Genomic DNA, 24,798 nt, shown 5'->3' with positions numbered 1-24,798 from the left:
GTAAGACCTATATAACATAAAATTTACTATTCTCTTAATTTTTAAGTGTACAGTTCAGCAGCATTAAGAACATTCACTTTACTGTGAGACCCTTCACTCTTCATCACCTCCCTTTGTTTTTATTTTCCTGCATTCCACTAGAGGGCAGACGGAGACAAGGCGTCACCCGCCCTCTCCCGGCCAACCCAACTACGCATGCGCGGCTCACCTGCTAAGGTGACAGGGGCGGGGTCGGAGCGCGCAGGCGCGGCGCTGGATTTGTGACGTCAGGCCGCCCCGCCAGGCTGGGAACGGGCGGCAGCTCTCTAGAGTCGCTTCTCTCCGTGTGAAGTGCCGCCTCCCCTCCCGCGGCCCGCCCGCTTGCCTTGCCGCCGCCTCCCTTGCTCCCTCTACCCGCCGAGCGCGGGCCAGCAGCCCGAGCGGAGGCCCGGGGCGACGAGGCGTGGAGAGGGCGGGCGGGCTTCGGAGCGCCGGGAGGCCCGGGTCTGCGGCCGGTCGGTGCGCGGCGGGCGGGCGGCGGGCGCCGGTCTATATGGCGGCGGCTCTTTCGGGCCTGGCTGTCCGCCTCTCGCGCTCGGCCGCCGCCCGCTCCTATGGGGTCTTCTGTAAGGGGCTGACCCGCACGCTCCTCATCTTCTTCGACCTGGCCTGGCGGCTGCGCATCAACTTCCCCTACCTCTACATCGTGGCTTCCATGATGCTCAACGTCCGTCTGCAGGTGGGTGAGCCGCGCCCGTGCGGCCCCGTCTTCCCACCCTCCGCCGAGCGCCGGAGGCCCCCCGCCGCCGGGCCCGCCTCGCCCGGGACAGTGAAGATGCCCACCGTTGCGGCCAAGCTGGATGCTGAGTGTATGCCGGGCACCGTGCACTCCCTCCGCAGCCCCACGGGGGAAAAACCCTCTGAGATTATTGTTCTCCTCCTTCTGCAAATGGGGGCGCAGAGGAGTTGCTTGCCCTGGCCACGGGCCCGCAGCTGGGGCGTGGGGTGTGCGGAGGGGCGGGTGGATGCTGGCACTGGCCGGAAAGGCCCTGAAGAGGAAATTTCGCCCAGAAAGTCACAAATTGTTGGATTTGCGAGGATGGGTTTGTGGCTGGCTGACAGTTGCCAAACGCTACGAAGCTTTAAAAAAAAAAAAATCCCTGAAGCTTAAAATGGGTTAATTCGTATTAGTGTTTTGATAGCTATATTTTATCCTGTCTGGAGTGATAAGGGGGGTGAGGCAGAGATGAGGGAAAGCGAGGTGGCAGAAGTAGAGAAGCAAAAGGCCTCAGGTTCGCAACAGTTCAAGTGCGGAAGAGTAGACACAGACACGTCCAGCATCCTGGAGAATACCTTTGCTGTAAGTTACTGACATTTCTACGTCCCTTGAATTACAGGTGACTTTTTCTAGAGGCATGAAAAGTTCTCAGATTGAGTTATTCCTCTACAAGTGTGTCATAGATAGTCACATGCCGGGCTCCTGTTGGATTCCATTTACTGATCTTCCAGGGCCTGCTGGGTGCAGGGCTCCGGCCCTGTGATGAGAGAGCTTACAGTAGGACAGTAACACTTTTTAAATGTTGTTCCCTGCTGTGCAAAATGAAGAAGTCTGAGCTGCAGGACCAGACAGCGTTGAGACCACGTGGGTGTCATCCTCCTTTTCCCTCTGGGTTGGTTGTATCAGGATGTAACTGTCCCTGTGCCTGGACCTTCAGGTTTCGGGTGTCTGTCACTGGTGATGGCAGGCCACATAAAACTTTAACTGTTGATCAAAATTGTGTTCAGGGGAGAGAAGATGAACCTGCTTATTTCAGGGTTCAAATTGAGATACCTTAATGTGAGCAAGAGTTTGTGGCATCCGTAAGGTAGTGGTCTAGAAGAGCAGAAAACTCAAATCTTTTCAGCAGGTAGTATGAGTGAATAAGGGGTGCTGGGTGTGAGGATTGGGGTAAACCAGAAAGCCTGTTCTATAGCAGTTGCCACTAAGCCAACTGTCATTTGCCAAATCTAGTGATTTCTGGTTGGAAATCCTGCTAATTTTTAGTTATCAAATTAACTCAAGTTTAAAAGAAAAACTTTGTGCCCCCAAAAAAGTGTCTGTAGGCTATGTTTGACCCTTAACTCCAATTTTGGAATCTCTTTAGAGTTACATTAAAACACTACTGTCATTCATAAAATCACAACTAAGGGAAAACCTAGTACATAAGGTTGCTGAAAATCCACGTTTTGTACCATTAAAAAAAATCACCTTTCTTATATGTCCATTTACCAATTTATGACCACCCCACAGTCTAAGCTACCATAGTCACTCACCTGGATTATATACCATATAATCTTTGGAAAGGTTATTCAGCTACAAATTTCATAGCAAGAAATCTGCACAGTAATGATTGAGTGTAAATGCATTTGGAGGAGGAAAATTGGCCCTGTAATAAGTGTGGTATGGGCTGTCAGGAGAGCTAGATGCATCAGTTCCAAATGCCCATAATGGATGGCTTGGTGGACTTGGTGTCAGTAATGGTCCAGGGGCAGCACAGCTTTAGAGAATCCTGGGAGTTGCTAGTAGAGTGCAGGCTATTTTCTTTCAGGGGTAAGCGGGGTGGGGGGGTGGGGGGGGTGGGGGGGTGGGGAGGGTGAAAGAGCACAGACAAGTGGTCACTAGGTGCCTTGGGGGAGGGGGAGGGCTGTCCTAAGAACTGAGTGAGGATTTTAGATCTGATCTTGGGTTTGATCAAGTGCAGGAGTAGCCCTTTCTCCTGAAAGGAGCTGTGCTGGGGAGGAGGGTGGGAGTAAGGGTGTCTCATCTTTATTATGATTACTTACATTGCCTTTAAACACCTCTGCAGGCTGGAGTTTCTGTTCGTTTGTGGAAAATCACCAACTTACCTGCTTTGAGGACTTAATTATTCTGGCCTCTGGTAAAGAGAAGAAATAGAATCTGTGTGAGGCAACAGCTTACTGTCCCTTTTAATATGAAAGATGATTAAATGAGGAAATAGATACAAAAGGAATAAAGTTCTAATACCTAATGTCACTTGGATTGAACCTTAAGGACATTATGCTAAGTGAAATAAGTCAGACACAGAAGAAGACTTACATGAGTTACCTATAAAATATTTAGAGGAAGTCAAATGGTGGTTGCCAGGGGTTGGTGGAAGGGAGGACTGGGGAGTTGTTTAATGTGGACAGAGTATCAATTTGGGAAGATGGAAGTGTTCTGGAGATGGATGGTTGCACAGCAATATGTGCTTAATGCTCCTAACTGTCCACTTAAAAATGGTTTACATGATAAGTTCTATGTATATTTTACAGCAATTTGAAAAAAGTAATTATTAGAAAAGTGATTATGCTCTTGAATGTTGTAGCAATGTTAAGTTACATGGTAGTTTCTAAGTGCTTAGTCTTAATTCTTAATTGATCATAGTAACAAACTGGGGCAAGGGAACCCGGGATGATGGCTTGTACCTTTGTAAAGACTTTGGCTTGTACTCTGCGTGAAATAGGGACATTTCACTGAAATATGACCTAATCTGATTTACTTTTTTAAGGCAAAATTTTTAAAAAGCTTTATTATGGGAATATTCAAATACATACAAAAATAGTGTCATGGACCCCATGGTTGAGTCATCAGCCATTTTCAGTAAAGATCAACTGTGAATCTTGTTTTATAATTTCCCCCAACTCTGCCCTGTCTCCATCTCCCTATCCCACACTGGAGTATTTTTTTTTTTTTTGGTATCATTAATCTACAATTACATGAGGAACATTATGTTTACTAGGCTCCCCCCTTCACCAAGTCCCCCACACAAACCCCATTACAGTCACTGTCCATCAGCGTAGTAAGATGCTGTAGAGACACTACTTGTCTTCTCTGTGTTGCACAGCCCTCCCCGTGCCCCCACACACATTATACATGCTAATTGTAATGCCCCCTTTCCCCCCCCCACCAAGCCCTCCCTTTCCACCCATCCTCCCCAGTCCCTTTCCCTTTGGTAACTGTTAGTCCATTCTTGGGTTCTGTGAGTCTGCTGCTGTTTTGCTCCTTCAGTTTTTTCTTTGTTCTTATACTCCACATATGAGTGAAATCATTTGGTACTTGTCTTTCTCCGCCTGGCTTATTTCACTGAGCATAATACCCTTTAGCTCCATCCATGTTGTTGCAAATGGTAGGATTTGTTTTCTTACGGCTGAATAATATTCCATTGTGTATCTGTACCACATCTTCTTTATCCATTCATCTACTGATGGACACTTAGGTTGCTTCCATTTCTTGGCTATTGTAAATAGTGCTGCGATGAACATAAGGGTGCATCTGTCGTTTTCAAACTGGGCTGCTGCATTCTTAGGGTAAATTCCTACTGGAGTATTTTTAAATAAGTCCCAGCCTGTGGATCACTTTTTTTGTTTTGTTTTTACTTGGAAATAATTTGACTTAGAGAAGAGTTGCAAAAATAGTGCAGAGAATGAGCTCCTTGTAGACCCTTCACCAAGCTTCCACTGATGTTGAAGAAGGGATGTGACATCTTACATAACCTTAGTATAGTTATCAAAGCTAAGAAGTGAACGTCAGTAATGTTTGGAGTTGACCCATTTTTCCCACTAATGACCTTTTTCTGTTCCAGGACCCCTCATTTCATTTAGTTGCGCATCTGCTTAGTCTCCTGCAATTTGTGGTGTTTCCTTACTATCCTCTTGTCTTTTATATCCATCAGTTGGGTCTTTGTACTGTTTTCGCTTTTTGGCTATTAGAGGAGTGTTGCTACTATGAACAATCATATGTAGGTTTTGTGCAGAGATTTTTCATTTCTCTTGGATGTATTCCTGGGAATGGAATTGCCAGGTCTTTGCCGCAGCCCTGTATTTAACCATTTCCAAAGGGTGACTCTTACCGCACTCCAGAAGTTAAGGATGGAGGCAGGGAGACTCTTGGGGATACAGGAGAGAGATGCTGCTGGTTCACCAGAGAGGAGGTGGAAGGGGGATGAGTTGTGGGTGTATTCTGGTGTTTGAACCAACAGGCCTTCCTTAAACGACCTGGTGTGTGAGGGAAAGGCTCCCTTGCATTTCTTTTTTGTGAACTAACTATGCTTTTTGCCTATTTTTCTGTTGGTTTTTTGGGTCTTCTTGGAACTTTGTATCTGTTAGATAAGAGTTGGCATTTCTTTTTTCTAATTTGTTACCATGTTTGACTTTGCTTATGGTGTGTTTTTGCCATACTGAAGCTTATTTTTATGTAGTCAAATTTAACAGTCTTTTGATTTTTGGGTTAGAAAGGCCTCCCAACTCTAAAGACGTAAGGAATTCACCTGCATTTTATTCTGGTACTGTCACTTCATTTTTTAACTTTTAAATATGATGCATTTGGAGTTTATCCTGATGTATGGTATGTGATACGGATCCACACTGACTTCTCTCCAAACAGTGTTGCAGTGAAAAACCTGGTGCATAGGACATTTTTGTTCTTGTATGTATGCTCACTAGAAAGTAGGCTCTAAGAAGACAGCCCGGTTTGTCTGCTTGACAAACCATCCTAACACCAGCTCCTAGAACAGTGCCTGGCTTAGGGTGGGGGCTCTGCAAACCCTTGCTGATTGAATCTGTAGTATAATATTGTTAAGAGTAGAATCTCGAAGGAAAGATTATTTGCATTTGTAAATAATTTTTAAAGTTAAGGCCAAGTTGTCCTCCACTGCTCTGTATGCTTCCTCTGGAAGCAGAGGGGGCTCCCCACTCCCTCTTAGCCACTGCAGCCTGGGTGTTGGTCTCCACCCTCCGCGGAAATATGCTGGGCCATGTTTAGGCCACTTCCGTGTTGCCATCCAGCAGTCACTTCTCTGTCCTCCGCTTTACAGAACCCCTCAGCATTTTGTCATTTATTTCCTAAAACAGTGGTGACGATGGTACGATGGTGGTGGTGGTGATGATAGCTGTTGTTTACTGGAAGCCGTGCTGGTCAGAGAAGGTGCTAGGTGCTTTCACACATTGAGTCTGCACTGCGTCCTGAGGGAGAGGAGAGCCTCAGACCCCCGAGGCTGCAGACTGACCATTGGACGTGTGAGCACACTTTGGTGTCCAGGTGATCGAAAGGAAGCAGGGCAGTGGCTAGCGAGAGGTGTGTGACTGCCTTTTTAAGAGCAGGTATGATTGGACATTCTGCCTGATGAGTAACAGGAACTCAGTACTGTCGGTAGGTTTCCTGTGGTTATGATTCAGCTCAGTGTAGAGATGGCCGAGTGGACTATGTTGCAAGAGGGTTGAAGGAATTTGTTTCAGTCACCTCTGCAGTCTGTTCGTGTAGTCCTGAGCACAGTGATGGTAGGCGTACTGATGTGCACACCTAAAAGCAGGTGAGGCCAGGGTGGCCTTGGAGTGTGTGTGTGAGCCAGCCCAAGCCAGGAGCCTGCTCTGACCCGGCTGAGCAGCCCCTGCTCCTTTAGCTGTGTTGGCTCCCCGGCCCCTTGGGGAATAGCCTGCCAGTTGACTTTCAGAAACGCAGAGGCCAGGATATTTTTAGTTTACAGAGCTGTGGCATCCAGTCAGTCCAGTCCCTGAGGCCATTAATAGCTCAGGTTAGGGAAGGTGAGGATGCAGCTGTCTAATTGGGTCAGGCCCATTGTCACGCAGCAGTTCAGCTGCCTCCAGCTGGCGGGATTTGTGTGGAAGGTGGTTTCTCTTGTCTGCGTGGATCTGGACATACCCCATCACTTTTCCCTGCACACACCCCCCCTCTGGCCTCTCTGGTTCCATTTTCAGTCTTTGTCATCTTTTTTTGGGGTGGGGGTGACAGGTGAGGGAGTAGGGAGGAAGTTCAGGAAATGACTGCCAGTACTATACTGTATTTTTCCCAAATCAGACTATCTTGAACTTCAAAGTAGATTCCTTTCCTCATTGCTCAGTCTCGGTGCGTGAGTCTGTACGCTGTAGTTTATGCTGCTTGTTACTTTGCAGACTTGACAGAGGTGGGAGGCGGGTGGGAGGTAGGAGGTGATGAGATAGCTGGGGCCAAGGACAGTTAGCGATAGAGCTGTACACACCTCAGTACGATTTGAGTTACCAGTATATATGTAGTGTAGTGAGAATAAACTACAGAAAAGAGTTCCCAAATGGCTACATGTTTAGAAATTATTTGAAAATTATTTCTGGCTCTCTATATGTAAGTGATGTATGTGTGTGACAGTCTAGTGTCAGAAGAGTTAGCTAGTTGAGGGGCCAGGGCCGAAATGTTTCCACCGACCTACTGAAGTATTTTTGTTACAAGAATTAGATACATAGCTTATTACTGAAGCATTTCAGTAAACAATGTATCATTATTAACTGCTTGTTTACTTATCATTAAATACACAATTACATTAATGATACCTTATTTAAAATATTTTAACATTTTGAAAATAGTTCATCTCTCAGAGCACTACTTAGTCCCTGTTCCAAGGACATCATAAAAGTGGTTAGAAACTAATTTTCCTGAGAGTTGGCCCATTACATGACCTGTTTTTCTTAATAATTTTTTAAAAACTTATTTTAATATGTATTAAAAATATATTTGGGAAAGTTTCCGTTTCAGGAAGATGTTCGTTCATAGTATGTATTTCAAATCAGTAAAAGGAATGTAAGGTTTGAAATAATATGCTGTGGAAAGTTAAAGAGAACTATCAAAAGAAGTTAATTAGATGTGACTTGGTGATCTTTGGAAGCATTTGTTTTGAACTGTAGCCAGGATCCACAGTTACAATAATTGCACGTCTTGAAAGTTGTCCTCACAAGAAAAAAAAATTGTAACTGCATTTGATGATGGATATTGAACTGTTGTGATCATTTGGCAATTTATACAAATACTGAATCACTGTATTGTGCACTTGAAACTAAAATTATGTCATTTATATCTCAATTATAAAAATTTGCACCTTACCTTTGTATACTATTTTATACTATTCAAATATATTTTTATCAGTTGTTTTATAAAGTAATGGTCACACTTGTATCAGTAAAGTTTTGGGCATGGCCCACAGATCCACACACACATTTATAAACTATACATTTTGCTTTACCAAAATATAGTATATATTATAAGACAGAAAAAGTTAACAGGGGGACAAGATAAAAATGAACCAGGCAAAGACGCTCTGATATTTTCTCCCTTGCTCCTTGAGGTGCAGTTGCCCTATTTAATGACTGCTAGGCTAGAAAATTGTGTGTAGTTTCCCAGAGTGTACCTGTAGCTAACTAAATTAAGGTTCCTTGTAGCTAGCTAATGAGGTTTGTACCAGAAACGCATCTAACTGCCCTCTTTTTGACATGTTCAGGGCAGTTGGCATCTAAGACGCTAAGTTTCTAGAGGAGCTTTTGAGTCTTCCTCATGAGCCCCTCATCTGTCTGGTCTCTAATCTTGAGATCCTGGTCTTGTGTACCTTATCTTTCTGTCCTCTCTCTTGACTTGTTATACCAGGGCCCTCATTTTATCTGCCTTCCCAAAGCCAGTGACTGCAGTATCTAGGTCCTCAGCTCTGACACATCTCTTGAGCTGAGGACTTCATTAATCCAGCTGCTTGCTGATTTCCTACAGTCAAGCTCTGTGTGCCCATTCTGAACTGCTTCACTTCCACCCCAGACCTCGTCAATTAATGAGGGAACAAGTAAGATGTTTTGCTCAGTTTAAAGGATAATTTAGACAACGCATACTCATATACATGTAATCAGGAATGCTAAAATGAATTTACAAGTAGATGTGAAACTCATCAATATCTACAGGGCAATAATCCATTGCATTCCTCCAGACAAAATGGACAAAATTAATTGTTTACCTTCCTATTAAATTTTCTACAGCTTACAGAGTTGTAAAGCAGCTCAAAGATAAAGGTACAGGGTCCTATAAAAATAGATAACCCAAAGGATATACTAGGCAGCACATCTACTATTTTATTTTTTGTCCATTTCAAAGCCTTTCAGTTTTTCCTCATATGTTCCCCATTTGGAGCATAACAATGTCAAAGATTATTCTTGGTCACAAAAATTAGGTTTGCTGGTGCAACCTCACGCACCGAGACTGAGTAATGAGGGAAGGAATCTATTTTGAAGTTCAAGATAGTCTGATTTGGGAAAAATACAGTACAGTACTGGCAGTCATTTCCTGAACTTCCTCCCTACTCCCTCACCTGTCACCCCCACCCCCAGAAAAGATGGGCCACCTCGAGTGTGCTCTTGGACAACAGCTGAAGCCACAGATCGAATTCTGTCCATTATTTGTTAGTCTGAGAGTGGGGAACTAAGCCCAAGAAACTTCTCCACTATATTTTTACTTGCAGTACTTACAAATTCAGGTGAATTCTCTTCTTGAGGCTCCACAGTTTGCTGAGGTTCCTGACCTGCCAGTGACGGATCTTCCTTAATTCCTTAAGGCTGGGATCTTGACTGCCAAGGCCCATCCAAGCTAGTTTTCCTTGGGGTGCTTTGTAGACATCAGGTACATGAGTAAAGTTGACCTTGATTCCTTCAAAGTGGCTTGTCATGCCTGAGACACTATGAATCATTCCCAAATAGAACACTTTAGCTAAGTCTGTGGTTGCAAAATCATGTCATCCAGTTGTGTCCTGATTAAAGGAAGAAGAGATTTTTATTGAACCTATGCAAATAACTATGTTGCTGTATAAGTACAAAGCCTAAGAATGTATGCTTTCCTTATTTTTAACTACTTTTAGGAAACACTGCGTTAATAAAGTACTATTTTTCTTGTGGTCCCCAGTTAGAAAGTTGTCATCCTGTTTTTTATCAAAATGTAGGAATCCTTGGTACCAGAGACTGTTAGAGATCTTCATATTTGTTAGAAACTATCTGGTGTGTGCAGACAAGATCTTAAGACTATCTTCATCACAACACTTTAATTTGATCGTTTTTTCCAGGTTCACATTGAGATCCATTGAAGGCCTTCTGCTACTGACCAAGGCGTGTCCTCAGGCTCTTCGCACCAGGGAGCACCCAGCATGAGGTCTGGAGGTGTGGCTCTTGACACCCGCCTGGCAAAAGCCAAGGGAGTGGTGGCTGAGCTGTCACACAGACTCAAAAAAACAAGAGAGGCGAACCCCTGCCTGATGGATGTGCCTTTCTGGGTGCACAAGCCTGCAGGTGATGCAAATGGAAATTCACAAAGCAAGGAGTTATCATTGGAAATGAAAAATGATCTGAATGAGGCCAACCTCATGCTTCACCATGGTGACAAAATGCATCCATATTTAAAAGAATCATTAAGAAATTCAGCTTCCGTGGCAGCTCAGAGCAAGACTGTGGATCTTTTCTTTGCTCCTGCAGAAGAGCATTTTGCTGGGGTGTCCCGTGGTGTTGGGAAAGCCCCAGCGAGGGACTGGCTGGGAGGAGGGCCCAGGGCTGCTGACAGCCACAGAGGACAGTACTGCAAAGGAGAGCCTCTGGGGTCAGGACTGCCACGCTGGCAGAAACGCTCAGAAATTGGGATTTCTGAGGAGCAAGCACCAAGTGTTTTTCTTAAGGGGCTAGGCTCTGAGTTGAAACTGTCTTGCCTGTGTTCCGACCTGTCTATATTGCTGCATGCACATCCTGAAGTACTCCCAAATGATGAGACAAGGTGTGTTTTCCTTGGCCATTCAAAGCCCATGTTTTCAGAGCAAATAGAAGAATACAAGAAAATGCTTTCAAGGGTAAAAAGTACCTCAAATCACCTGCAGATAACACCAGGGTTACTGGCTCTACAAGCTTTTGAAGTAGCAGCTCCATTATGCCATAGTTAAGTAAGGTACAAGCAGAACAATAAAAATAGATTAATTTTAAAAGTTGTCTTAGAACGATTTCTTTTGCATTAAGTCTGGATGTGAGCAGCACAGCCATGAAGGTCCTGTGTTTTTTTGTATGACTAGACACACTTCAAGTAAGAGGAATTGAAACTCATGGAAAGCTGATTGATGCAGAAAGGGATTTTTGATGTTGCTTTAAATTGTGCTTGAAAGATGTTCAGGATTGGGAAACCACTTTGAGGAGAACATTACTATATCCTACATGAATGTCAGAACATAAAGATTTAACATAAAGTTCTTTATTTTCAGCACTCATTCTCGAAGGCTACTGTCTCAGATACTGGCTTTTTTTAAACAGTCTCTGATCATCTAACAGAAGTGAATATTTGTGAGAGTGAACCCACCTCTTTTTGCTCCATGCTTTGCTGAGGTGATGTAAGCTGTTACCGTTTTTGCAATTTGTAGAATAATTTTGGTCTGCAGCAAAATTTGATTTCTCACATCCCTTCCACTTGAAATGCAATTTAAATGGAGGCCCTATGGTGAAAGTTGCAATGTTAAACTTACCTTTAGAATAATCCTTTCTCAAACTAGGAACCCTAGCAGTGTTGCCTGAAATAAATAGGAACTTGAGACTACTTGAGAGGCAAATCAGCTATTTCTCTTATATAAAGTTTCCAGTTCTAGGAATTGAGGTATCTCTTACACTAAGATTTTTCTGAGGTAACCCCTTTTGTTGTTGATAACTTTGATAAAGGTCACTAAAGAGTGTCATTTTTTAAGGAGTCCCAAAGTAAAGCTTAACCATCTCTGAAGTTATTGCATCTGTCAGTTTGTGTGCTAAATGACTATGCCATGTACTATTTTGGTGTTTTGGGAATATGAAAAATAAAATTTGTTCTTAGCATAATAAATGTCTTATTTTATGCGTGTAGTCTTGGTTTACCTTGTCTTTGTATTATTGCTGTCTTCCTAATCCTTAAAAGTCTTTTAGCCCCAGTCCCAATAGGTTACTGTTTGAGAAGACTGGAAGCAGAGCTTGAAAAGAAAAAAAAAAAAGTAAAGCCAGGCTGGAACTTAACTCTCACTTTCCTCTCAGGTCATCTGCAATAGTATATTGTGATCCTCTGGTGGGGTGCTCATAGCATCCCAGGGGTAGCAGTCCCTGTGCAGGAGGGACCTCCAGCCAGGCTAAAGGATGCCATCACGATGGAGCAGAGAAAGCCCTGGTTAGTGGACACTGTGTGTGTGGTCATGGATGGATTGTGAAGTGAGGACACATTTAAATGTCTTAAAATTGGAACTGTTTCTTGTCAAACCCTTCTCCCCCAGCCCCTGCTTTTTTTCTTTTTCCTGGATTCCTTTCCCTTCATTCTTTGTGTACCGATCATGGGTCTTGATCTGTAGTCACTTTGGGGTTCGTAGTGGTGTCCTGTATATATAAGCTGTCCACGCCAATGATGCCGGAGTTCTTGTTTGCGGAGCCGAAGAATGAGCTTCACAAACAGTCAAGGTAGGAGAGCAAGGTGCAGGCTTTTATTTAGAGATAAAGTGAAAGGACAGAGCTCCCGGCTCACGCCAGGAGGGGACAAGAGAGTCCGTCGTGGTGCATTGTCTAGGGGTTTTATAGGCAGTTGAGGATTTTTCGAGAACGTGAAAAAGAGTTTAGGGGTGTGGACTTGTTAAGTGGCCTCTGAATATTAAAAATTAACATAAGGAATTTCCTGCCTTGATTTCTCTCTGGGACACCGGCACCTTGGTCTGGGAGCATATCAAAAGACTGCCTGCCCAGCCCCCAAGGTGGGCTGAGGTATTGTCTACTTGCTAAAGAATCTTGCCTCTTGAACTTCCTGGGTGTTAAAATGCAATCTTATCTTCAAGATTGAATTCTTCCTGCCCTTTACTATGCTGTTTACAGCTGGGTCTGCATGCTAAGTTAGTTGCTCAGTTTGCAGAATCACCTCTGTCAGATCCGAAGGAGGAAAGACAGCACATAGGCCTGGGCCTTTTAGTATGCTAAAGTAAACCTTACACATGATTATAAATGGTTAGCATAATAAAACATGTGCTACTCTTCTTTATCTGGGGAACATTAACTGATTTCACTGAAGAATGATTCTAGAGTTCAATGTTTAACATAGAGTTTTAGCAGGGGGTTTCCTTGCATGTAGTTACATTGCTCTGACTGCAAATATCCCGCCCTGCCCCCTCCGGAGGCCCTCACCCTACCCTGACTACATCCACAGTACCTGTCTCACCAGGGAGAAATCAGAGCAGGAAGTTCCTTGGGTTAAGTTAATTCTAAGTATTCCAAAACCACTTGACAAGTCTGCACCCCCAGCCCTTAGTCACATTTGTAAAGAATTCCTAAAAAGGGGAACCCCAACCTTTCAGCGCGCTGCTCTCTTTGAGGTCGCCCGCACTTTCTAAGTGCGTAACCTTTTAACTTTAAACTTTGCAACCTTTCAAGGGGCGCTCCTCTCTCTGAGGTCGCCTGCACTAAGTGTGTAACCTTTTAATCTTAAACTTTCTCCAACCTTTCAGGGCACCTCTCCTAGCTGAGGTCACCTACTGCACTTCTCTCTTTAAGTAACTTTAAATAAAACTTTTACTCTGCTTCACTACTAGGTCTCTGCCCTTCAATTCTTTGTCGCGGCAGAGACAAGAACCGAGGAAAATACATAGCGCTCCCCCAACATTTTTATTAAAGCTTGATTAACCAGATCAGTTAAAAGAGTTCTGTTCACTTCCATTTGCACTTCAAACTGCGCACTGTTCATTGAGCTGTATATTTACACGACTATAATTTTGATGCCGGGGTTCTTGCTCACGAAGCCAAAGAATGAGCTTCACAAACACTCAAAGTAAGAGAGCAAGGTACAGGTTTTATTTAGAGACAAAATGAAAGGACAGAGCTCCTGGCTCATGCCAGGAGGGTACAAGAGAGTCCGTGGTGGAGCGTTGTCTAGGGGTTTTATAGGCAGTTGAGGATATTTGGGAACGTGAAAAAAAGCTTAGGGGTGTGGACTTAAGTGGTCTCTGAATATTAAAAATTAACATAAGGAATTTTCTGCCTTGATTTCTCTGTGGGATACCGGCGTCTGGGTCTGGGAGCATATCAAAAGGCTGCCTGCCCAGCCCCCAAGGTGGGCTGAGGTATTGTCTATTTGCTGAAGAATCCAGCTTTTTACCAGGCCGTCTACAGCTGGGTTTGCGTGCTAAATTAGTTGCTCAGTTTGCAAAATCACCTCGTCAGATCTGAAGGAGGAAAGACAGCACACAGGCCTGGGCCTTTTAGTATGCTAAAGTGAATCTTGCACATGATTACGAATGATTAGCATAGTAAAATATGTGCTATTCTTCTTTGTCTGGGTAGCGTTAACTGATCTCACTCAAGAATGACTCTAGAGCTTAATGTTCAACGTAGAGTTTTAGTGGGGGGGGCGGGGGTTCCTTGCATGTAGTTACATTGCTCTGACTGCAAATATCTTGCCTTGCTTTTTCCGGAGGCCCTCACCTTACTCTGACTACATTCACAGTTCCTGTGTCAGTTTGACCAGAAAATATTGTTTCCAAGACACTTGCTGCTTGGGAAAGGTAATCGTCACAAGATAAACTTTTTTTTCCCTAAAATAAATAGTCTTGCTTTCTTGAGGCATATCAAGAAAGTATTTGAGGAGGTGGTAGCCTCATTGGATCAGACCAGACCTGCAGGTTGTCATCTTCACAGTCCATGCCTGCAGAGGCTGAGAAATCCTTGAGTGCTGTTATTTTCTCCTGGTAAACAGATGGGTTCTTTAAGGGAGCCAGAGGATTCATTGCTGCAGTTCTGCTCTGCCTGCATCTTGTGTAGCTCCCTGCAGTTAATTTCTTGAATCGTTAAGGTCATAACAACAGAAGGGATTTTTCTAGAGTAGCTGGTGATTCTCCACCCTATTACAACAGGGAATACTCCAATTAGCTGTTGAATGCTTGTAGTTTTTTTAAGGCAGTGGGATTAACCTGTTTTCCCTTCCCTTGTCTGTCTACTGAGTTGTTTCTGTTATCAGAAAATGAGTAATTTGTTTGAAGATTGGGAAATAGGCTCTGTTTCCTAACTCTTAAATGATCTTCTATCCGACAAGAGGATATAACCATTATAAACATATATGCACCCAATACAGGAGCACCAATATATGTGAAACAAATACAAACAGAATTAAAGGAGGAAATAGAATGCAATGCATTCATTTTGGGAGACTTTAACATACCACTCACTCCAAAGGACAGATCCACCAGACAGAAAATAAGTAAGGACACAGAGGCACTGAACAACACACTAGAACAGACGGACCTAATAGACATCTATAGAACTCTACATTCAAAAGCAACAGGACACACATTCTTCTCAAGTGTACATGGAACATTCCCCAGAATACACCACATACTAGGCCACAAAAAGAGCCTCAGTAAATTAAAAAAGATTGAAATCCTACCAACCAAATTTTCAGACCACAAAGGTATAAAACCAGAAATAAATTGTACAAAGAAAGCAAAAAGGCTCACAAATACATGGAGGCTTAACAACATGCTCCTAAATAATCAATGGATCAACGACCAAATTAAAATGGAGATCCAGCAATATATGGAAACAAATGACAACAACAACACAAAGCCCCAACTTCTGTGGGACGAAGCAAAAGCAGTCTTAAGAGGAAAGTATATAGCAATCCAGGCATATTTAAAAAAGGAAGAACAATCCCAAATGAATAGTCTAATGTCACAATTATCGAAATTGGAAAAAGAAGAACAAATGAGGCCTGAGGTCAGCAGATGGAGGGACATAATAAAGATGAGAGAAGAAATAAATAAAATTGAGAAGAATAAAACAATAGAAAAAATCAGTGAAACCAAGAGCTGGTTCTTAGAGAAAATAAACAAAATAGAATAACCTATAGCCAGACTTATTAAGAGAAAAAGAGAGTCAACACACATCAACAGAATCAGAAACAAGAAAGGAAAAATCATGACAGACCCCACAGAAATACAAAGAATTATTAGAGAATACTATGAAAACCTATATGCTAACAAGCTGGAAAACCTAGAAGAAATGGACAACTTCCTAGAAAAATACAACCTTCCAAGACTGACCCAGAAAGAAACAGAAAATCTAAACAGACTAATTACCAAATTACCAGCAACAAAATGGAAGCGGTAATCAAAAAACTACCCAAGAACAAAACCCCCAGGCCAGATGGATTTACCTCCGAATTTTATCAGACATACAGAGAAGACATAATACCCATTCTCCTTAAAGTTTTCCAAAAAATAGAAGAGGAGGGAATACTCCCAAACTCATTCTATGAAGCCAACATCACCCTAATACCAAAACCAGGCAAAGACCCAACCAAAAAAGAAAACTACAGACCAATATCCCTGATGAACGTAGATGCAAAAATACTCAACAAAATATTAACAAACCAAATTAAAAAATATATCAAAAGGATCATACACCATGACCAAGTGGGATTCATCCCAGGGATGCAAGGATGGTGCAACATTCGAAAATCCATCAACATCATCCACCACACCAACAAAAAGAAGGACAAAAACCACATAATCATCTCCATAGATGCTGAAAAAGCATTCGACAAAATTAAACATCCATTCATGATAAAAACTCTCAACAAAATGGGCATAGAGGGCAAGTTCCTCAACATAATAAAGGCCATATATGATAAACCCACAGCTAACATGATACTGAACACCGAGAGGCTCAAAGCTTTTCCTCTGAGATCAGGAACAAGACAGGGATGCCCATCTCCCCACTGTTATTCAACTTAGTACTGGAGGCCCTAGCCACAGCAATTAGACAAAACAAAGAAATACAAGGAATCCAGATTGGTAAAGAAGTCAAACTGTCACTGTTTGCAGATGACATGATATTGTACATAAAAAACCCTAAAGACTCCACTCCAAAACTACTAGAACTAATATCGGAATCCAGTAAAGTTGCAGGATACAAAATTAACACACAGAAATCTGTGGCTTTCCTATACACTAACAATGAACTAATAGAAAGAGAAATCAGGAAAATAATTCCATTCACAATAGCATCAAAAAGAACAAAATACCTAGGAATAAACCTAACCAAGGAAGTGAAAGACCTATACCCTGAAAACTACAAGACACTCTTAAGAGAAATTAAAGAGGACACTAGCAAATGGAAACTCATCCCATGCTCCTGGCTAGGAAGAATTAATATCATCAAAATGGCCATCCTGCCCAAAGCAATATACAGTTTTGATGCAATCCCTATCAAATTACCAACAGCATTCTTCAATGAACTGGAACAAATAGTTCAAAAATTCACATGGAACCACCAAAGATCCCGAATAACCAACGCAATCCTGAGAAGGAAGAATAAAGTGGGGAGGGAATCTCGCTCCCCAACTTCAAGCTCTACTACAAAGCCACAGTGATCAAGACAATTTGGTACTGGCACAAGAACAGAGCCACAGACCAGTGGAACAGAATAGAGACTCCAGACATTAACCCAAACATATATGTCCAATTGACATATGATAAAGGAGCCATGGACATACAATGGGGAAATGACAGCCTCTTCAACAGATGGTGCTGGCAAAACTGGACAGCTACATGTAAGAGAATGAAACGGAATCACTGTCTAACCCCATACACAAAAGTAAATTTGAAATGAATCAAAGACCTGAATGTAAGTCATGAAACCATAAAACTCCTAGAAAAAAACATAGGCAAAAATCTCATGGACATAAACATGAGTGACTTCTTCATGAACATATCTCCCCAGGCAGGGGAAACAAAAGCAAAAATGAACAGGTGGGACTGTATCAAGCTGAAAAGCTTCTGTACAGCAAAGGACACCATCAATAGAACAAAAAGGTATCTTACAGTATGGGAGAATATATTCATAAATGAAAGATCCGATAAAGGGTTGACATCCAAAATACATAAAGAGCTCACACACCTCACCAAACAAAAAGCAAACAATCCAATTAAAAAATGGGCAGAGGAGCTGAATAGACAGTTCTGTAAAGAAGAAATTCAGATGGCCAACAGACACATGAAAAGATGCTCCACATCGCTTGTTAAGTGAGAAATGCAAATTAAAACCACAATGAGATATCACTTCACACCAGTAAGGATTGCCACCATCCAAAAGACAAACAACAACAAATGTTGGCAAGGTTGTGGAGAAAGGGGAACCCTCCTACACTGTTGGTGGGAATGTAAATTAGTTCAACCATTGTGGAAAGCAGTATGGAGGTTCCTCAAAATGCTCAAAATAGAAATACCATTTGACTCAGGAATTCCACTTCTAGGTATTTACCCTAACAATGCAGCAGCCCAGTTTGAAAAAGACAGATGCACCCCTATGTTTATTGCTACACTATTTACAATACCCAAGAAATGGAAGCAACCGAAATGTCCATCAGTAGATGAATGGATAAGGAAGATGTGGTACATATACACAATGGAATATTATTCAGCCATAAGAAGAAAACAAATCCTGCCATTTGCAAGAACATGGATGGAGCTAGAGGGTATTATGCTCAGTGAAATAAGCCAGGCGGAGAAAGACAAGTACCAAATGATTTCACTCATATGTGGAGTATAAGAGCAAAGAAAAACTGAAGGAACAAAACAGCAGCAGAATCACAGAACCCACGAATGGACTAACAGTTACCAAAGGGAAAAGGACTGGGGAGGATGGGTGGGAAGGGAGGGATAAGGGCAGGAAAAAGAAAGGGGGCATTACAATTAGCATGTATAATGTGGAGGGGGTGCAGGGTGGACTCTACAACACCGACAAGACTAGTAGTGATTTTACAGCATCTTACTATGCTGATGGACAGTGACTGTGAAGGGGTATGTAGGGGGGACTTGGTGAAGGGGGGAGCCTAGTAAACATATTGTTCTTCATGTAATTGTAGATTAATGATACCAAAAGAAAAAAGAAAAAAAAATACCTGAGCAGCTTTTCTGAATTAAAAAAAAAAATCTTCTATTACACTTCAGTCTATAAGCTCTCTGCCAATGTTGAAGATGATTTGGCTAAAGCACTTTGATTTAAGTTACGTTGTATTTGAGTTCTCCAGTGAAACAACCCATAGGATATATAGATACACAGTTGGCTCAAGCAATTATGGAGGCTGCGAAGTCCCACAGTCTGCCCTCTGCAAACTTGAGACTAGGAAAGTTGGTGGTCTAATACAGCATGAGGTCAGAGTCCTGAGAACAGTGGGAGTTGAAGATACAAGTCCCCGTCCAAATCCAAAGGCCAGAAAGTCACTCAGCCTAGAGCAAAATCACCCTTTTCCACCTTTTTGTTCTATTCAGGCCCCCTGCAGATTAGAGGGTGCCCGCCCACAGAGATGAGGGGCTCTTTACTCAGTTTACAAATTCAAGTGTTTATCTCTTCTGAAAACTTCCTCACAGACCCACCATAGTATTCTTTATCAGCATCTGAGCGTCCCTTCCCTTTGCCCAGTCAAATTGGTGTAAAATTAACCATCCCAGTGGCACAGCAGCCTCTCTTCTGCTGAATTCTCACATGCCTTGAAAGGTGTAGTTCTTTGTAGGACGTCCAAGGGGATAATCACTAGGACAGCTTGTCACTGCCCAGCCCCCAGCAAGACTTGATAAGAGCTCAAACCTGTTCAGGAAAACCTGTCGTATGAGGGCAATCCGAGAGATGAGAGTGAGTTGGTTAATTTTGGTCCTATATGTGGTAAGTCCTCTAAGAATATAGTAATTTATCCTCCATTTATCCCATGGTCCCAAGCACATAAGCTGATGAGAATTGTGCCTGGACTTGCCTGGGGCTTGCGCCACCTTATCTCTAAACATCCCCACCCTCCCCGCAGGCAACAGGCCAGGCGGATCCGCCACAATAAAAAGCACAACTCTCTGTACCACGCAGCTGCTCTCTCTGCTCTCTCTCTGTCTCTCTGCTCTCTCTCTCTGTCTCTCTGTCCCACTGCTCCCTCTCTCTCTCTCTCTCTCCCTCTGGGGGCAGCCACTTTCTCTTTCAGATAATAAAATCTCTTGCATGGGTCTGTGTCTCCTGAGTTGTCCTGGGTAAGGAGGGTCATGACAAGATACCCTTTCATTGGTGCCGTGACTCGGGTGAAGCTCTCCCATTGACTTTGCTCTTCTTCCGGGAACCTGAGCTGCTTTGGGAACCCTCACTGCCCAATCTTCCTCCACGGGCTCACTGTCCATTTCCCCATTCACTCTTCTTCTCACCCAACACTGATCTTCGATTTGGTGAGTCTCCCCTTCATGGTCAACTTAAATGTCCCTTTGGAACCAGGAAAGTGACCACTGAGTGTCCAGCACCCCCAAGCTCCTCCGGGACAGGGGCACCCCCAACCACAACTTTCAGAGTCACGGTTGATCCCCATAGTCGACCCTTCTCTGCCTCCCCATGGTGAGAATCCTCATTCACTGAGGCCCGGTCTCCCTTTAGCTACGTTTCTACTCGTAAACTCCTGGTACCAGGTACCGAGCCTCTCCAGCGTTTTCGCCTCGACCCCTCAGTTAGAGGTGGTGACAACCCCCTAACTGTGCCTGGTCTTCTCTGTGACCTTCTCAATCGCTCAGGGACGCCTCAGCTACTTCTGAACGGTCTCGTTCTCACCATGGGATCTGGCCCCTCCGTTCCCGCAGATTCACCGCTAGGGTGCTTACTCAATAATCTAAACCTCCACCTCACTCCAGACCTCAAACCTGTTCGCTACTGTAATGAGATCTGGCCACAATATCCCTTAGACAATCAGTCTAAATGGCCCCCAAATGGCTCTTTAGATCCTAAAATTCTCCACGACTTATACAACTTCTGTGAGTGCACGGGCAAATGGAAAGAGATCCCATATATCCAGGCTTTCTCCTACCTCCGATCCAAGTTCTCTCTCTCTCTCTCTGTCTCTCTGCTCTCTCTGCTCTCTCTCTCTCTGTCCTCTCTGTCTCTCTGTCCCGCTGCTCCCTCTCTCTCTCTCTCTCACTCTCTCTCTCTCTTTCTCTCTCTCTCTCTCTCTCCCTCTGGGGGCAGCCACTTTCTCTTTCAGATAATAAAATCTCTTGCGTTGACCCATGTCTCCTGAGTCGTTATGGGTAAGGAGGGTCGTGGCGAGATACCCTTTCAAGTTCCAACGTACATGTGTCTGAAATCATTTAGAAACTGCGAGTGCAGCAGGAAAGGAAATGGATCATTTCCCAGCTGAGGGCAGTGCCTCTGGGAGAGAGGGCTGAAGCGGATTCTGTGTCCCTCCATCCAGGTGAGTGGCAGGCAGGGTTCATTATTAAATTAACATTCACATTTTCTGTTTTGCTGTGTAAAATCAAGGTTTGGTAAAGGTGTGATTTAAAAAATCTTAAACATTCAGAATTCCTATTAAAATAAGCTTTCCCCCCTATATTAGGGGTTCTCTAACAAGAACCTCTTAACCAGACTCCATACTTTGATTCCGTGTCAATATTGTGGCTTTGGGTTGAATTTATTATATGCTCTGGTACTCCTCTTTATTCCCAGTATTTGTCACACCATCTGAGTTTGTCTTTTAGTTGGTTAAGTGGTAAAATACTAGGACTCAGCTGTCAGACCTGACCTTGATGATGAGTGAATCTTGCCCTTCACTACTTGGGGTTGTTATACACAGGGCTTTGGCTTCGGGTTTTGTTTGTTGAGGGGACGAAGGGTGATCTGGAAACTGGGTTGAAAATGCCTTTTTCATTCTAGGTGAGAATCATTCAGGCCAGGAACCTGCCTAGGTGAGTCAGAGCCTGCAGGTCTTAAACCCTGTAGGGGCCCCTGTCTTTCTCAAGTGGGAAAAATGCATTGTCTTTTTCATAGTTTAAATATTTTGATACGGTATTTGTGTGACTGAAGAAACCTGGGTTTTCTTAAAAACCTGTTCATTGGGTACAGGGCTCTCTTGAAGGTAGTGCTTATTTTTGAAGCTGTGGGGGTATGTGCATACTAAATTTTAAGTTAGCAGATGAAGTCAAGTGTCCTGTAAGAACATCAGGTGGTTACTTTATTAAGGTGCCTTTATTAACCTGGGCACATTTCAGTGTCACGTTCTCGCTTCCCTCTGATGGTGATCAACTGAAGCGAGCCCCACTGCGGGGGTGCTACTGCGAGGTGTGTGTTTAGTGAATCATGGTGACTTCAATGTGGCTGGCTGCCCAGTCTGGGGGAGTGACGGGTGTGAAACAAGCCCCTGGGTCTGTTATGTGAGGTTTTCATTTGCCACAAGGGGGAGCCACGTGTCCACTTTGGAAGAGTGTTGCTTCAGTGAAAGCCTTGTTTTTTTCTAGTTACAGTGTTTGCCCAAATTCTCGAGCAAGTATTAGCATAAAAATGAACTTGTAGTTCAGTGTGGTTAAGCTGAGTGATATAACAAACCTTACAACGGGATTGTAACTCTTTAACTCCATACCCATAGGTGGTGCCTTAAAACAAAAAGATTAGTGTGTTAGAAAACTAGTTTGGTGGTGGTGGTGGTGTTTTTTAATTTTGGAGAGTGCCTTTCAATATGAAACAACGTTTTCACACTGCATCTACAGGAATGGTGGTTTTGCTTGGAGCCGGCTTGTCAGAGTTCCCTTCTGCCCAGGGACCCACAGCTTCTCTGAGCGGCCGAGCCCTGCCGGGGCCCCTTCTAACTAACCGGCGGGGGGAGCCGTGGGTCTGTGCTGGTTCAGCTTGCGCCACTGGGCCTGGTCCTGAGCTCGTTCCACAGAGAGCCTCTCACAGACCCTTAAAGGGAAATCTGCCAGGAACGAGTCAGTTTTTCTCTATGGAAATCACAACTTTAGATTTCTTTTGTGGCGCATAGTGAAATGTTCTTAAACATCAGAATCTCTTAAATGTTGGGAGCTGCTATTCTTACATAAATGAGCAATAGCCCCTTCCAGGGCATTTTTGTAAAAGATCTATCAGGGAACTTTAAAAAATGATACATTGTGATAACAGAGTGTGTATAAATAGCTTACAAGCTATTTAATTTCTTGGAAATGTTCTGAGTACCTAGACTACTTAAAGCAGATTGCCTGAATCAACTCCAGGCTTCCTCTTGGTTAGATATTTCCGTTTCAGTCTCAAGGGAGAAAATTGCTAGGCTGTTGCTCCATCTCCTGCTTGATTCAGACATGTAGTATTCAAAGCTCCTCACATACATTTTGCAAGACCACAAAATCTGGCTTGAGTTTCTTATAAAATTCATTTCTTTATGTTATAAAGCTCATATCTTTATGCACATGATTCTTCCCCTATTACTGCTCTCTTAAGGTATTTTAGAATGAGGATGTTTTAATTTAAAAGAAACTAACAATAATGTCCAAATTCCGAAGAACATTTCCACTGTCATTAGGCAACTGACGTTTTGGGTAGCTAATAGCAGCCATTCACTGAGCTCCTGCCCCTGTAGCGTGAAGGGGCAGTGACTGCGGGGTGGGATACTCTTATTTAATCTTCAGAACAATCCTGAAAAACAAATGGTTGCCAGCTCAGTGCTGAACACACAGAGGAAAGACGGCATAGCTAGCAACGGGCAGAGCCCAGCTGTGGACAGCTTGGCGAACACAGTTTGTTCTTCGTGCCCTGTTGTGTTTTCCTGGCCATGTCCAGCAGGTACTGATTGGGCACCTACTGTCTACCAGACATCCTAGTAGCTGTTGGAGACAGCATAGTGAAGAAAGCCAAGCCCCCTGCCCTTTCAGAGCCCAGCAGGTCAGACTTGTTCCTCATTAAGTAATGAAGTGAGAGGATCAAGGACAAGGATGCGTGAAGGGGGAAATGGCAAGGTCTTCGCTGTTACAAAAGTACTGATATTTGGCTTTCTCACTATGACAATGAGAAATGTTATGTCAGAGATTCAAAGGTTTATCTAAAGAGGATGATTTTTTTTTATTAAGATATCATTGATATACAGTCTTATGAAGGTTTCACATGAAAAACAATGTGGTTACTACATTCACCCATATTATCGAGTCCCCCCCACCATACCCCATTGCAGTCACTGCCCATCAGTGTAGTAAGATGCCACAGAGTCACTACTTGTCTTTAGAGAGGATGATTCTTAACCTTCTGCTGTCAAAGAGGTCTTCAAGGATGGAAGTCACAGCTTCCTCTTCTTGAATCTTCGCTACCCTCAGACTGTATTGGCCTGTCAGCCTCAGACTTTGCCATCATGGGTCCAAGGTAAAAAAAAAGATCTTTAATGAATCTAAAGTTTTGAAAGTTATACCTGTACTAATCCAATTCAATAGCTACTACCATATGTGAGTCCTTAAATTTTTTATTTTTTTATTTTTTTTATTTTGGTATCATTAATCTACAATTACATGAAGAACATTATGTTTGCTAGGCTACCCCCTTCACCAAGTCCCCCCCACATACCCCTTCACAGTCACTGTCCATCAGCATAGTAAGATGCTGTAAAATCACTACTTGTCTTCTCTGTGTTGTAGAGCCCGCCCCGGACCCCCTCCACATTATACATGCTTATTGAAATGACCGCTTTCTTTTTCCTGCCATTCTCCCTCCCTTCCCACCCATCCTCCCCAGTCCCTTTCCCTTTGGTAACTGTTAGTCTATTCGTGGGTTCTGTGATTCTGCTGCTGTTTTGTTCCTTCAGATTTTCTTTGCTCTTTTACTCCACATATGAGTGAATCATTTGGTACTTGTCTTTCTCCGCCTGGCTTATTTCACTGAGCATAATACCCTCTAGCTCCATCCATGTTGTTGCAAATGGTAGGATCTGTTTTTTCCTTATGGCTGAGTAATATTCCATTGTGTATATGTACCACATCTTCTTTATCCATTCATCTACTGATGGACATTTAGGTTGCGTACATATCTTGGCTATTGTAAATAGGGGTGCATCTGTCTTTTTCAAACTGGAGTACTGCATTGTTAGGGTAAATTCCTAGATGTGAATTCCTGTGTCAAATGGTATTTCTATTTTGAGCATTTTGAGGAACCTCCATACTGCTTTCCACAATGGTTGAACTAATTTACATTCCCACCAACAGT

The 24,798-nt window shown here is 43.2% G+C and overlaps 2 protein-coding genes and 1 long non-coding RNA gene across 3 annotated transcripts; 2 read left to right on the top strand and 1 right to left on the bottom strand.

The window, feature by feature from the left end:
• Window positions 1-244: 244 nt before the first annotated feature.
• On the top strand, window positions 245-10,059 carry LOC118918356 (small integral membrane protein 10-like protein 2A). The gene is made up of 2 exons (XM_036897087.2): window positions 245-718; window positions 9,873-10,059. The coding sequence occupies exons 1-2, from the start codon at window positions 533-535 to the stop codon at window positions 9,891-9,893; spliced, it is 207 nt and encodes a 68-aa protein (XP_036752982.2). The 5' UTR covers window positions 245-532; the 3' UTR covers window positions 9,894-10,059.
• LOC130679175 (uncharacterized) lies at window positions 727-9,862 on the bottom strand. The gene is made up of 3 exons (XR_008992235.1): window positions 9,286-9,862; window positions 2,803-2,894; window positions 727-1,741 (listed from the first exon to the last, which is right to left on the bottom strand). It is a non-coding gene; the product is annotated as an uncharacterized LOC130679175 (long non-coding RNA).
• On the top strand, window positions 9,954-11,670 carry FAM220A (family with sequence similarity 220 member A). Its single transcript, XM_036897008.2, has one exon. The coding sequence runs from the start codon at window positions 9,954-9,956 to the stop codon at window positions 10,731-10,733; it is 780 nt and encodes a 259-aa protein (XP_036752903.2). The 3' UTR covers window positions 10,734-11,670.
• Window positions 11,671-24,798: the final 13,128 nt, after the last annotated feature.

This window comes from Manis pentadactyla, chromosome 10, assembly GCF_030020395.1.
Source record: "Manis pentadactyla isolate mManPen7 chromosome 10, mManPen7.hap1, whole genome shotgun sequence".
In the NCBI taxonomy this organism is placed as follows: Eukaryota; Metazoa; Chordata; class Mammalia; order Pholidota; family Manidae; genus Manis; species Manis pentadactyla.
This window is presented reverse-complemented; position numbering and strand designations above follow the sequence as displayed.

Coding starts and splice junctions, on each gene's coding strand:
- LOC118918356 (XM_036897087.2), top strand. CDS start 533: ATGGCGGCGGCTCTTTCGGGCCTGGCTGTCCGCCTCTCGCGCTCGGCC. Junction 719..9,872: donor TGCTCAACGTCCGTCTGCAG/GTGGGTGAGCCG, acceptor CGTTTTTTCCAG/GTTCACATTGAGATCCATTG.
- FAM220A (XM_036897008.2), top strand. CDS start 9,954: ATGAGGTCTGGAGGTGTGGCTCTTGACACCCGCCTGGCAAAAGCCAAG.